This window comes from Oncorhynchus gorbuscha, linkage group LG12 (genome assembly GCF_021184085.1).
Source record: "Oncorhynchus gorbuscha isolate QuinsamMale2020 ecotype Even-year linkage group LG12, OgorEven_v1.0, whole genome shotgun sequence".
Lineage (NCBI taxonomy): Eukaryota > Metazoa > Chordata > Actinopteri > Salmoniformes > Salmonidae > Oncorhynchus > Oncorhynchus gorbuscha.
Window position 1 is genome coordinate 71506128 of NC_060184.1, and position 14572 is coordinate 71520699.

Genomic DNA, 14572 nt, shown 5'->3' on the forward strand with positions numbered 1-14572 from the left:
GCCGTGTGTGCGTGCGTGTCTGTCTGTCTGTCTGTCTGTCTGTCTGTCTGTCTGTCTGTCTGTCTGTCTGTCTGTCTGTCTGTCTGTCTGTCTGTCTGTGTCTGTCTGTGTGTCTGTCTGTGTGTGTGTGTGTGAGAGACAGAAAAAAAGTGAAGAAAAGGGGGCGATAAAAAGACAATAAGTTGACAGAGAAGAGCAGATGCTGTAGCTAAGAGGGTGAGTGTAATAGCAGAATAGTAACAGCAGAAGCACACCTGTGGAATGCACCAATATGTGACCTTGGTTGGGATGTGGAGGGGATTCTGGACCATCACTAAACCAAAGCCCTATCAACCTTGTTTTCCCATAGCAGCTTCAGTAGCTCCTCTGTTAGCACACACACACACACACACACACACACACACACACACACACACACACACACACACACACACACACACACACACACACACACACACACACACACACACACACACACACACACACACACACACACACACACACACACACACACACACACACACACACACACACACACACACACACACACACACACACACACACACACACACACACAGCTGCTTGGGATTAACAGTATTTTTCTGTGGAGCATCCAATGGGAGAAAGGCCTTTCCCAGGTGGGTCAGCGAAAGTCATGATGCTCCACATGATGCTTATCTAGGTTCTCTCAACACCCTCTGCTCACACAAAACAGGATGCACGGCCCATTGAAGGGTTTGGGTCAAGGGGTAGGGACCGGCTAAATACATTCAGGCGTGCTTGAAAAGGGCCTCCTACCCTCAGAACATGAGAGTGAGAGAAACTCTGTGAATATTCCTTCATTCCTTGTCAACATTAGTTCCACAAAGAGAGAAACAGGGAAGATGAATCAGCGCTTTAATAAGGAATTCCTCTGTTGATTGAAGTTCCCTTGGGGGTTTGTGTACAGTGAGCTTTCACCAACCAAACACAGAGAAAAACACCTAGGCTGTGTTTAATAGGCCGAAAAACAAAAAGGAGCATTTCTTATTGGACAAGTTTGGATTGTAACTCCTGGATTTGGGCCGTTCTCTTTCATTTCGGGCCCACTGAACAAAACCCTGACTTTGTCTGAACCAATCATTCTGACAAACGTGCTCCATGTCATCAAAAGTCATCATGCATACATGGACACTGGCAAAAATGGCCACCTTCACCACACATGCTGGCGATGGAAGCTGGGTGTGTACTGTACATTTGGGATGTTTTTTGTTTGTTTTTGTTTTACCTTTCGTCAATGTTACAATGTTACATGTACCACAGAATCATGCTGAAAACAATTATCTAAAAAAAAACAGTTTGTTTTTCAGTTTATGGATAAACAATCACTCGTTGTGTTATGTTCATTAACCATATATCATACAAGTAATTTGGTTGTGAGAACGCACGGTTGAGTTTGTGTGAATATGTTCACCTCCAAAATGCAATATTCATTGTGTCTGTTGGTGTGTGTCTATGTATGAGTGTATAATTATCCAACAAGTATGTATGCAATCTTTCCATAGATATTCCTTGTTGTTAAGCTCATACAGTAGTATAGAATATGCATGGGATGCATCTACCTGTGTGTGTGTGCATATACCGGGCTGTACTTTCATTTCACAGGAGGATGGGTCATAGAGTATGAAAGAACTGTTCCGTTGGCAGTTGGGGAGTAACAGAGTTGTGCAGTTTCATTTGAAGAGCCGGGAGCTCTGGGATAGAACCAGGCTACAGGCCCATGCTGGGCAGTGCTAAGCTGTGAGGTGCTTTCAAAGATACATGAGGAAAAAAGAAGGTGATGGGAATGAGAGACGAAATATTGTAGTCTGTGCACAGCAAAGTTATAGGCTGACAGGTTTTTGGAAAGAAAACTTGCTGTGGGCCTTTTTTTTTTGGGGGGGGGGGCTACTGGGGCCTTTTGGGGGGCTACTGGGTAAGGAGCCTTCATCTGGTAGCAGGCGATTGACGGGGGGGTGTTCTGGGGCCTTTTGGTTCACTTCTGGGTGAACAAGGCTCCGATGGTGACTCCGGCGGCTCCCAGGGCGGCCAGGCCGAACACTGTCTTTAAGTACGGCCAGGAGTGAGAGATCCTCTGCTGCTCATAGATCTCCACAAAGGCGTCCTGGGAGAGAGAGAGACGGGGAGAGAGATTGGGAGAGAGAGAGACGGGGAGAGAGATTGGGAGAGAGAGAGACGGGGAGAGAGATTGGGAGAGAGAGAGACGGGGAGAGAGATTGGGAGAGAGAGAGAGACGGGGAGAGAGATTGGGAGAGAGAGAGAGACGGGGAGAGAGATTGGGAGAGAGAGAGAGACGGGGAGAGAGATTGGGAGAGAGAGACGGGGAGAGAGATTGGGAGAGAGAGAGAGACGGGGAGAGAGATTGGGAGAGAGAGAGAGACGGGGAGAGAGATTGGGAGAGAGAGAGACGGGGAGAGAGATTGGGAGAGAGAGAGACGGGGAGAGAGATTGGGAGAGAGAGAGACGGGGAGAGAGATTGGGAGAGAGAGAGAGAGAGAGACGGGGAGAGAGATTGGGAGAGAGAGAGAGACGGGGAGAGAGATTGGGAGAGAGAGAGACGGGGAGAGAGATTGGGAGAGAGAGAGACGGGGAGAGAGATTGGGAGAGAGAGAGACGGGGAGAGAGATTGGGAGAGAGAGAGACGGGGAGGGAGATTGGGAGGAGAGAGAGAGAGACGGGGAGAGAGATTGGGAGAGAGAGAGACACGGGAAGAGAGATTGGGAGAGAGAGAGACGGGGAGAGAGATTGGGAGAGAGAGAGACGGGGAGAGAGATTGGGAGGAGAGAGAGAGAGAGAGAGACGGGGAGAGAGATTGGGAGAGAGAGAGAGACGGGGAGAGAGATTGGGAGAGAGAGAGACGGGGAGAGAGATTGGGAGAGAGAGAGACGGGGAGATTGGGAGAGAGAGAGAGACGGGGAGAGAGATTGGGAGAGAGAGAGAGACGGGGAGAGAGATTGGGAGAGAGAGAGAGACGGGAAGAGAGATTGGGAGAGAGAGAGACGGGGAGAGAGATTGGGAGAGAGAGAGAGAGGTTAGTATCACCATCATCAAAGCCCCCCTTTAACATTACATCTGTTCTTTTTTCTGCTTACTGAACATTCACCTGCTGTGTATGTGTCTTTGTTACATTATCAGTTTGTCCCATCAAGCCCCGAGTATACAAGACATTAGGAACGCTTTCCTAATATTGCGTTGCAACCCATTGTGCCCTCAGAATAGCCTCAATTCGTCTCCAATGCTCCCCACAGTTGTGTCAAGTTGGCTGAATGTCCTTTGGGTGGGGGATCATTCTTGATACACATGGGAGACTGTTGAGCGTGAAAAACCCAGCAGCATTGCAGTTCTTGACACAAACCGGTGCGCCCGGCAACTCCTACCATGCCCCATTTAAATGCACTTAAATATTTTGTTTTGCCCATTCACCCTCTGAATGGCACACATACACAATCCATGTCTCAATTGTCTCAAGGCTTAAAAATCCTTCTTTAACCTGTCTCCTTCCCTTCATCTACGCTGATTGAAGTGGATTTCACAAGTGACATCAATAAGGGATCATAGCTTTCACCTGATTCACCTGGTCAGTCTATGTCATGGAAATGTTTTGGCCACTCAGTGTATGTATAGGCACTAGGCATCAGGAAACCCAAACCCCCCCTGGGCCTTGGTCCAGCAAGGTCTCAATGACAATGGCTGCATGTGGCCCAGATCTCTGTGGTTTTACTCCTGAGCCTCCTCTGTCTGTGGTACACATAGGGACAAAAGACAGGAACAGACGACCATGTCTCACAGCCAACCTCTCAGTAAGAAAGAGACTCAGTTTAATGCCTCACACACACACACACACACACACATACGCACACACGCACACGCGCACATGCACACACGCACACGCACACACACACACACACACACACACACACACACACACACACACACACACACACACACACACACACACACACACACACACACACACACACACACACACACACACACACACACACACACACACACATGTACGCTCCTTCTTTGCATACCAGGCATAGTAAGACCAAAACATCAAATTCCACAAGACTATGAACCACATGTAAATGTATCTCAGCATATCTTGGTTTACAACAGGTTCTTCCCCAAATGTGTCCACTCGACCGGTTACGAGGAAATGTTCAGGTTCTTCCCCTTGCTTGTTCAGTGTAGTGTAATTGTAATATGATAAGCAAGGGGACATGAATCTCTGTTCCTGGTAATACTTAGCTTTTTATAACTAGTTGGAAAAAATGTAATCTGATGCAATATAATCCCACTGCAGCTCCTCTAGATGGAGTCTTTCCAAAGTTAGTTTAAGAGGATGTAATACTGCCTCAGGTGCTCGACTGCCTCCAGTGTTTGAGGTATTTTGGTCGACATCGAAGGCTGTTTTATCACTGTAAACACTGTTACTGTGTGTGGTTGTGACCTGTGACCTGTGACCCCAGGCTGTGCAGTAAGAGCTGGGTATGTAACACTATATTCACAAATGTGCGTGTTTCTTTTTTACAGCCAGAACTCTATGGCCAGAACCCTAGATCCTAGTGTGTGTGTGTGTGTGTGTGTGTGTGTGTGTGTGTGTGTGTGTGTGTGTGTGTGTGTGTGTGTGTGTGTGTGTGCGTGCGTGCGTGCGTGCGTGCGTGCGTGCGTGCGTGCGTGCGTGCGTGCGTGCGTGCGTGTGGTTGGTAGATTGTAAGGCATTTCACTGTACTTGTGCATGTGACATTGAAACTTGAAACTAGATTGAATACTAGTATGCCTTCGATTTCTTCCCCACCTCCCCATACGCAGAAGAGTAGTCTACTTAATAAGTAAAGCCACATTGTTTTTATTGCAGCGTACTTGAACCATATTACACTTGGCACAGACTCTCATCTGCAGCTCAAACCCGTCATCTGAGTTCAGCGTTCCACAACGTGCTGCCTGGGAGGAGGGTAACAGACTGCAAAAAGGAAGCTTCCCCAACGTGCTGCATGGGAGAAGGTTAACCCACAACCACCGCACATCAAAACCAGTTAGAGCAGATGAGACATGGAGGGAAGAGGAGAGACAGAGAGCAAAGAAGAGCTAGCTCTAGTCAGAGCGCTGATGCAATATTCAGTACCATTTATCCAGAGGTGTAGCTCACACAAGTCGTTCTTCATAGTCCAGAATCATCCTCTAGTTAGAATGGATAGGCCAACGAAGTTGGATTTAAGTCAAATCAAATCAAATGTTATTTGGAGTAATCACAATTTCCCATACACACATATCTTCCCTCATTCTACACTAAATGTCACTGAGGAAAAAGCACGTCATGGATCTTTTCTTTGACAGCCACGGGTCAATATCCTGTGTCTTGTATGATGAGCACTGCATCATATCATGTACTTAATCCCCTCTCTTCCAGAAATATCATGTTTATAGCCATCCTTCCCACTTCCAATATTCACCCACGGTGCTTACTGTAGTAAAGGTGATCAATCGAAAAGTGCAGCATTCAAAGTGTTCAATTACGAGAACAAATTCTCTACATTTCCACCACTCAGCAAAAAAAGAGATTGATGACATCATGGGAAATTCCTTGATTGCTCAGTCTGGTCATACAGAGACATGACAGCATCCCAATAGGAACTGCCTCTACTTGTCTCATTAGCTTATTCCTAAACGTGTCCTATCACGGCTAATTACATGAATCGATTCCAGCTGGGGGGAACAGTTGTCCAGTTGAGTTGATCGTGCATATCCAGCGTAAACAACCCTGTGGATGTACTGTAAAGAGTAGATGTCACACTGGTTGCCTGTTTTCACAGTTGTTTCCACTGTCGTGCATCCACAGTATGGGGATATACACTAGCACTGACAAGAGAGCTGTACAAAACATATACATACGTCAGTCCAAAGGTACCAACGCTGGTTTGATGTCATGGTTTATTCCATTCTATCGACTCGTTTGTTCCCCCTCTGGCCAGATAGAGCAGACGTGCAGTGTGTATTTCATTATGACACACAAGCAAGGGCTATTAGGTGTTTACACCTGCAACAACAGCTGCTTTGTTGATCACCTGATACACACACACTCTGTCCCCTTTCTCCCCTCCTCTATCTCTCTTTCCCTTCAGGTTACTTTATGGTGCTGTCCTCTCCAATGGCTTTCATTCCTCCTCGTCTAATGTTTTGCTCTCACAAATACAAGAGCAGGTCCCCAAGGAATGCAATGACTTTAATTTGGAGTAAACCTTTCTTAGCTGCTATCCTGTTTGCTAGCCAGAGGGTCGGTGACAGACAGGGCCCCTTGGATTTCCAACATGTTGACAGGTTGGCTACGTCCATCCCTGTTTGCTTTACGTTTTTCCCCCCACCTCAGCAAACATTGTCACTCGGCAAGCTTCCGGCGTGTGTTTGAACAGACCGGCTCTGTTTGCCCAAGGCCAGTACTAATAGCCTCTGAACGCAGCTCTGACTTTTAGATGGAGCAGCTGAGCTAGCTAGCTGAGTCAAAGATTATCTGTTATATTGACAAGATGGACCAGTGACCGGTCTAAACAATGGAAATACATGTTCTCAAAGATGGAACGCGAGAGCAGGCGAGATCAGGTGGGACCATTCTAGCCAATGAAAGGGCAGATACGCATGTGAACATTTTTGCAGAAATGCCACGTGTCCAATTATTATCAGTGCATTTGTAACAACCTAGCCATTACAAAACTTCTATTCAATCAAATAAGCCTAATGTAGCATATTAATAATTACATTTTATGTTGACCAAATTCGACATTCTCTCATTGACCTCCATACAAAAATTCCTTACTTCCTGGTCTTATTTTGTGGACAGATTTTTGGGCAGAGTAAACCCACTTGCTTCACCAGTGCTGTCATGGCCACCAGGATATACTAGCCTACTTGTTTGGGCTTACGTAATGTTAATGCTAACAGCGAGGTGAATGAAAAAAGTGTCCACTATGTAAAGATGTCAGTAAATATTAGTAAAGGGTAAGTTGTGAATCTTCCGAATGTCACATCTGACTATTGCTACATAAACAGATGTCATTCTTTGTTATGCAGACTTTGCAGAAGCTTTATATGCATTCTAAGAAGTAGTGTTACTGACATCTCTTTACAAACAAAACGATGACATTTACTCAACCTGAAAATGGCACCAACAGGGAGGGCTGCCTCGCTTCTTGCTCTTAGGAAACTTTGCATAATTCTTTTTTTTTTTAAATGTATTATTTCTTATATTGTTAGCCCAGAACTCGGGAAGAATTATTGGATATCAGAGAGGCAGGAACTCACCAGCACTACCAGCATCACGACCAGGAATAAAACTTTCCCAAAACAAATTATTTTTTGAACTGATTCCAGAAGCCGACCCAAAACAATGGCGGCGAAGGAGAGGTACTCGGAGTGGTCTTCTAGTCCGATTTAGGAGACGCGCACAGCACCCACCGCTTCCGAGTATATTACGCGCTAATGTTCAGTCTCTGGATAATAAAGCTGATATGGGATATGGGATATGGGATATGTTCCGGGTAGCTTCTGAGAATAACATTGACAAATACACTGCAACTCCTCCCTGTAGGCCGTCTCGTCGTTGTTGGTAAACAACCCTACCACTGTAGTGTCATCTGCAAACTTGATGATTGAGTTGGAGGTGTGCATGGCCACGCAGTCGTGGGTGAACAGGAAGTACAGGCTCAGAACGCACCCTTGTGGGACCCCAGTGTTGAACAGGAGAGTTATCAGGCAAATCAAATTTATTTATATAGCCCGCATCAGCTGATATCTCAAAGTGCTGTACAGGACAAACCCAGTGAAAAACTTGAGGATCAGAACCGGGGTGTAGATGTTGATTATATCTCAAACATAAATGACCAGCATCCACAGTTGAAACCAGAACCACTGCCTGTTATCATCCAGAAGGCGAGGTCAGTACAAGAGAATCAAAGCTGGGACCGAGAGACTGAAAAACAGCTTTTATTTCAAGGCCATCAGACTGTTAAATAGCCATCACAAGCACATAGAGGCTGCTGCCTAGTCATGAAATCACTGGCCACTTTAATAAATGGAACACTAGTCACTTTAATAATGTCTACATATCTTGCATTACCCATCTCATATGTATAAACTGTTTCCTATACTATTCTACTGTATCTTATTCTATGCTGCTCTGACATTGCTCGTCCATATATATTTATATTCTTAATTCCATTCAGTTACTCGATTTGTGTTTATTGGGTATATGTTGAGTAATTGTTAGATATTACTTGTTAGATATTACTGCACTGTCAGAGCTAGAAGCACAAGCATTTCGCTACACCCACAATAACATCTGCCAAACACCTGTATGTGACCAATACTTTTTTTGATTTGACCCATCAGTGTACCTATTCTTCAACAACCTGATTAGCGCAATGATAACTTCCTTGGAATATCAATAGCAATACTACCTAAAAACAACCAACCAAGCTCGTTCCCAGAGTTTTCCCTAATGGATTGGATCAGAGCCCAGGTAATGTAACAAATCCAGCCAAATGTGACAGGCTCTCACTGTACCCACACATGGGTTATTAGGGTTTGAGGTCGTTTAATCCAGGGGGATTAGCCAAATGGATGGGATTTAGACAGATTTGCATGAGATGCTGATTAGGGCATCCGACTGGGTAATGGAGGAATGCTTTATCTGGGGAGTTTCCTCTGCCGGTTCACTGGGGGTTCAGCATGATGGGATGGCTCACTGTGGAGAGACGATTAAACTCATAAGTGCTCTCTTTCTCTTTCCTCTCTCTCTCATTTCCTTATTCCCGGGTCTCTTTTCTCTCTCATTTCCTTATCCCTGGGTCTCTTTCCTCTCTCTCATTTCCTTATCCCTGGGTCTCTTTCCTCTCTCTCATTTCCTTATCCCTGGGTCTCTTTCCTCTCTCTCATTTCCTTATCCCTGGGTCTCTTTCCTCTCTCTCATTTCCTTATCCCTGGGTCTCTTTCCTCTCTCTCATTTCCTTATCCCTGGGTCTCTATCCTCTCTCTCATTTCCTTATCCCTGGGTCTCTTTCCTCTCTCTCATTTCCTTATCCCTGGGTCTCTTTCCTCTCTCTCATTTCCTTATCCCTGGGTCTCTTTCCTCTCTCTCATTTCCTTATCCCTGGGTCTCTTTCCTCTCTCTCATTTCCTTATCCCTGGGTCTCTTTCCTCTCTCTCATTTCCTTATCCCTGGGTCTCTTTCCTCTCTCTCATTTCCATATCCCTGGATCTCTTACCTCTATCATACACATCCCTCTCTGTTTGTTCTTTATCTCTGTCTCTGGGCTTGATTCAGTCCATAGCGCTGAAGTTCTGCGCTGCAGCACGGTTTAAATTTAAAGTGAACTTCCAATTGAGCCAACATACACAGCGTTTAGTGTGAATGCAGTCTCCGCGAACAGGTCCTAGAACAGGTCTTCAGCGCTTTGGATTTAATCGAGCCCTCTGTCTCTCACTCCACCTCTCTCTACTTACATACACTAACTAGGACATATAAATATACATATATATATATATTTACAGTGCATTCGGAAAGTATTCAGACCCCTTAACTTTTACCACATTTTGTTACGTTACATCTTTATTCCAAATAGGGCTATCTTCTTTATTCCACCCCTACCTTGTCGCAACACAACTGATCTAACTCATTAAGAAGGAAATAAATTCCACAAATGAACTTTTAACAAAGAACACCTGTTAATTTAAATGCATTCCAGGTGACTAGCTCATGAAGCTGGTTGAGAGAATAGCAAGAGTGTGCAAAGCTGTCATCAAGGCAAATTATTTTGACTTGTTTTGGTTACCACGATTCCATATTTTATTTCATAGTTTTGATGTCTTCACTATTATTCTGTAATGTATAAAAGTCAAAATAAAGAAAAACCCTTGAATGAGTATGTGTTCTAAAACTTTTGACTGGTAGTGTATAACCAGAGTCTATACCAGGTAATCGTCTTTGATCAAATGACGTAGATGCTCCAATTCCAGGTGAGGTAGTCTTCTTAATGTGGAAGGACTGAGAAAAATCCCTGGTTGTTCTTAGTGTAAAACAAAAAGAGATTGGTTATTCCCAAAGCTTCAACAAAGGACTACCTCTTGGATTCTTGTCAGGCAGGGAGTTGAGAATGAGAATAGGAATGTTGAGGGCTTTGCCCTGCTCAGGCACCTGTCACATGTTGGCAACAACACATCCCCCCCTGCCTCTCATTTGTGCTGAAAAACCTCCACTGACCCCAACCTCCTCCCCTCAACTCCTCCCCTCAACCCCTCACACAGATTTTATTAAGAGGGCCTCTTTTCTGGCAGGCATTAAAAAAAATTGTTTAACGGTTTTAGATTGCCAGAAGGATGTCGCAATAGAAGAGAAAGGAAGCAAAACTCTCTGAAAATGGGGAGGCTTCCGATTCAGGCCTACCCACTGTGTCAGATGACAGTTGACCTGTTATTTGCATCAAAAGCCAGACCCTTTGATTCATTGTTGTAAGTTCAAGGAAAGAATGTAAATCGTATTGCCTTGGAGCTTTTATTTGTGGCCTCAATTGACAATGCTGGGATTGTACACATAATAACGTTGACTGTGTGTGTGTGTGTGTGTGTGTGTGTGTGTGTGTGTGTGTGTGTGTGTGTGTGTGTGTGTGTGTGTGTGTGTGTGTGTGTGTGTGTGTGTGTGTGTGTGTGTGTGTGTGTGTGTGTGTGTGTGTGTGTGTGTGTGTGTGTGTGTGTGTGTGTGTGTGTGTGTGTGTTTCTGTTCATTTGAGTCTCTTACAGAGAAAACAAGGCCTTAGTTCATGTCATGGCCTCCAGGTCTTTGACTTTGTCACGTCACATGTCAAGTGTAGTCAGTCCTGGACAATTATGAGCTCAGACAATCACCCACTCCTGAATTCAAGAATGCAATTACTTGCTGCCTATCCCATGATGCACTGTGTGTTTGGCTCACAGGCCTCCTATGAACCTTACCCTAACACATTATGACATCCTTTCACACAGCCATTTAACCTGAGTCAACCCGTCCCAACTGACAACTGTACCATACAGCTAAGAAGGCTTCAGGTCTCACATAACCCCGGAGCTGAACACAAATGTCTCCATCCATCCAATCACGTGGAAGCATGACTCTGGGTAAGGTTTTTCCCCGTCATATTTTCAGCCATCAGAGCGGATTAATTAGCTGGCCACAGATATAAATGCACCATGGGAAAGGGAACAAGGCACGATTAACACGGCACTGCCTAAGAAGAGGAGAGTGTAGAGCTGTGGCGGTGATCGTCATGCAAACCTCTACCAGTCTCACTTTAATTGACCGTTAAATTAACATAAAACACATTTAGCATCTCGTGGCTTCCACGCAGAGCCTACAAGCCACCGATGCGGACCCTTGGAACATCTACATTCTAAAACGGTTGAATAAATCAACGTAATAGCCGACACCATCACAATCACTCCATTATTTATTTTAGACAGGTCTAAATAAACATGACACGAAGAAAATGTTGTCTAAAGAAACATGATATGAAGAAAATGTTGCCTATTTCAGAAGTACAGAATAGCATATTCTGAGTTGTCCTTATGTTTGGCCCTGATCTGGCTATGCCAAATGTCTGTGTCTTTTAGTTATCCATAATTCTAAACTTAATTGAGCGGACAACAGTAGGCCTATAACCTATTTTATTGGCACCAGCTGAGAGCATCGGCAATATCTCCGGTGAGTGCGCACTTTGCATATTCACTATTTATCATTGTTGGGTCAGTACCACTTAAAAGTGTTTTGGACACTACGTTATATGCGCTCAGCCATTGAACAGCCATTTTGCAGTTATATTATCAGCCAAAATTATGACTATCCAATCATCACATAAGGTATAGTATGGTATTTTACATGTCTGTAAATGCAATGATGCATGGAATTCTTTGTAAATCGTATTGCCTTGGAGCTTTTGGTTGTGACCTCAATTGACAAAACTGGGATTGTACACAGAACAAAATTGACTGTGTGTGTGTGTGTGTTTCTGTAAATAAGAATTTGTTCTTAACTGACTTGTCTAGTTAAAAAAAAAAGTTTTTTAAAGGTGAATTTTTATGGAGAAAATTATCTTCCACAAACTTGAAACACACGTGCCACCTATGTATGCTACACTGGTTGTAAAGCGGATTAATGTGCTTAATTTTAAGAAATATCGTAGCACGAAACAAACTGGGCCAGTCAAAACTCTGTTTTCATACATGATTGCTCAATGACTGGGCTTATAAGAACACGCTCTGTAGGATCTGTAGTCTATGTAGGATCTGTAGGCTCTGTCGTCTATGTAGGATCTGTAGGCTCTGTAGTCTATGTAGGCTCTGTCGTCTATGTAGGATCTGTAGGCTCTGTAGTCTATGTAGGCTCTGTCGTCTATGTAGGATCTGTAGGCTCTGTCGTCTATGTAGGCTCTGTAGGATCTGTAGGCTCTGTAGTCTATGTAGGATCTGTAGTCTATGTAGGATCTGTAGGCTATGTAGGATTTGTAGGCTACGTAGGCTCTGTAGGATCTGTAGGCTCTGTAGTCTATGTAGGATCTGTAGGCTCTGTCGTCTATGTAGGATCTGTAGGCTCTGTCGTCTATGTAGGATCTGTAGGCTATGTAGGATTTGTAGGCTACGTAGGCTCTGTAGGATCTGTAGGCTCTGTAGTCTATGTAGGATCTGTAGGCTCTGTAGGATCTGTAGGCTCTGTAGTCTATGTAGGATCTGTAGGCTCTGTAGTCTATGTAGGATCTGTAGGCTCTGTAGGATCTGTAGGCTCTGTAGTCTATGTAGGATCTGTAGTCAATGTAGGATCTGTAGGCTCTGTAGTCTATGTAGGATCTGTAGGCTCTGTAGGCTCTGTAGGATCTGTAGGCTCTGTAGTCTATGTAGGATCTGTAGGCTCTGTCGTCTATGTAGGATCTGTAGGCTATGTAGGATTTGTAGGCTACGTAGGCTCTGTAGGATCTGTAGGCTCTGTAGTCTATGTAGGATCTGTAGGCTCTGTAGGCTCTGTAGGATCTGTAGGCTCTGTAGGCTCTGTAGGATCTGTAGGCTCTGTAGGATCTGTAGGATCTGTAGGCTCTGTAGGATCTTTAGGCTCTGTAGGATCTGTAGGCTCTGTAGGCTATGTAGGCTCTGTAGTCTATGTAGGATCTGTAGGCTCTGTCGTCTATGTAGGATCTGTAGGCTATGTAGGATTTGTAGGCTACGTAGGCTCTGTAGGATCTGTAGGCTCTGTAGTCTATGTAGGATCTGTAGGCTCTGTAGGATCTGTAGGCTCTGTAGTCTATGTAGGATCTGTAGGCTCTGTAGTCTATGTAGGATCTGTAGGCTCTGTAGGATCTGTAGGCTCTGTAGTCTATGTAGGATCTGTAGTCAATGTAGGATCTGTAGGCTCTGTAGTCTATGTAGGATCTGTAGGCTCTGTAGGCTCTGTAGGATCTGTAGGCTCTGTAGTCTATGTAGGATCTGTAGGCTCTGTCGTCTATGTAGGATCTGTAGGCTATGTAGGATTTGTAGGCTACGTAGGCTCTGTAGGATCTGTAGGCTCTGTAGTCTATGTAGGATCTGTAGGCTCTGTAGGCTCTGTAGGATCTGTAGGCTCTGTAGGCTCTGTAGGATCTGTAGGCTCTGTAGGATCTGTAGGATCTGTAGGCTCTGTAGGATCTTTAGGCTCTGTAGGATCTGTAGGCTCTGTAGGCTATGTAGGCTCTGTAGACTACGTAGGCTCTGTAGGATCTGTAGGCTCTGTAGTCTATGTAGGATCTGTAAGCTCTGTAGGATCTGTAGGCTCTGTAGGCTACGTAGGCTCTGTAGGCTATGTGCTCTCCAACTATGTTCCAGGGGTTCGAGGATTATAGGCTCAGTTTGGAGTTATTTGGCCACTTTAGTTGTGATCCAAACCTTATCAAAACATATAGGCCTATGGACAAGGCTACATGATGTGTGTGACTATGATTTGAAAAAGTCCAAATAAAGGCATGTGCTGTTTCTTGCCTTAGACTGCACACGCTGGACATCATTCACAGGTGGTAATAATGCATCAGTCACATGTGACAATATTGTCACCCATTAGACTATTCTCAATTCTCAATCTTGTTTTTACATATACTAAATAATATACGTGTGAAATTAGTTTTGATTGAGAATGGACCATTATCATACACCTGTCGGTACAGGGGTATATTTGCATTGATGTCAGAGTGATTAGAGGGACAATAGAGAGCTGAGTACCAAGCCATTAGTGACTGGCAGTTAGCCACTTTCATAGGCTACTAATGACCATCAGGGACATCAGAGTACAGTCTTGGAGGAGACTAGTTACCATGACTAAACGGTCAAGTGGAATTTGATTGCAATCATGACTCGATAACTAGGTCATGGTGTGTTACTGTTGGAACAGATGCATGCTGGGATTTACAAACAACAACGTTTCAATGTTTTAGAACAATTCATACACATCAAACACAGAAATAACTATACCGGTGTTGTGTTATACATG

The 14572-nt window shown here is 44.5% G+C and overlaps 1 protein-coding gene across 1 annotated transcript in view; it reads right to left on the reverse strand.

Annotated features, from left to right (window-relative positions):
* Positions 1-1982: 1982 nt before the first annotated feature.
* LOC123991358 (apoptosis regulator Bcl-2-like) overlaps positions 1983-14572 on the reverse strand; it is a 71759-nt gene continuing 59169 nt past the window's right edge. Inside the window, exon 2 of the mRNA XM_046292869.1 lies at positions 1983-2143. Coding sequence (XP_046148825.1) covers positions 2015-2143 — 129 coding nt within the window. The 3' untranslated portion in view covers positions 1983-2014. The remainder of the gene's footprint in view (positions 2144-14572) is intronic.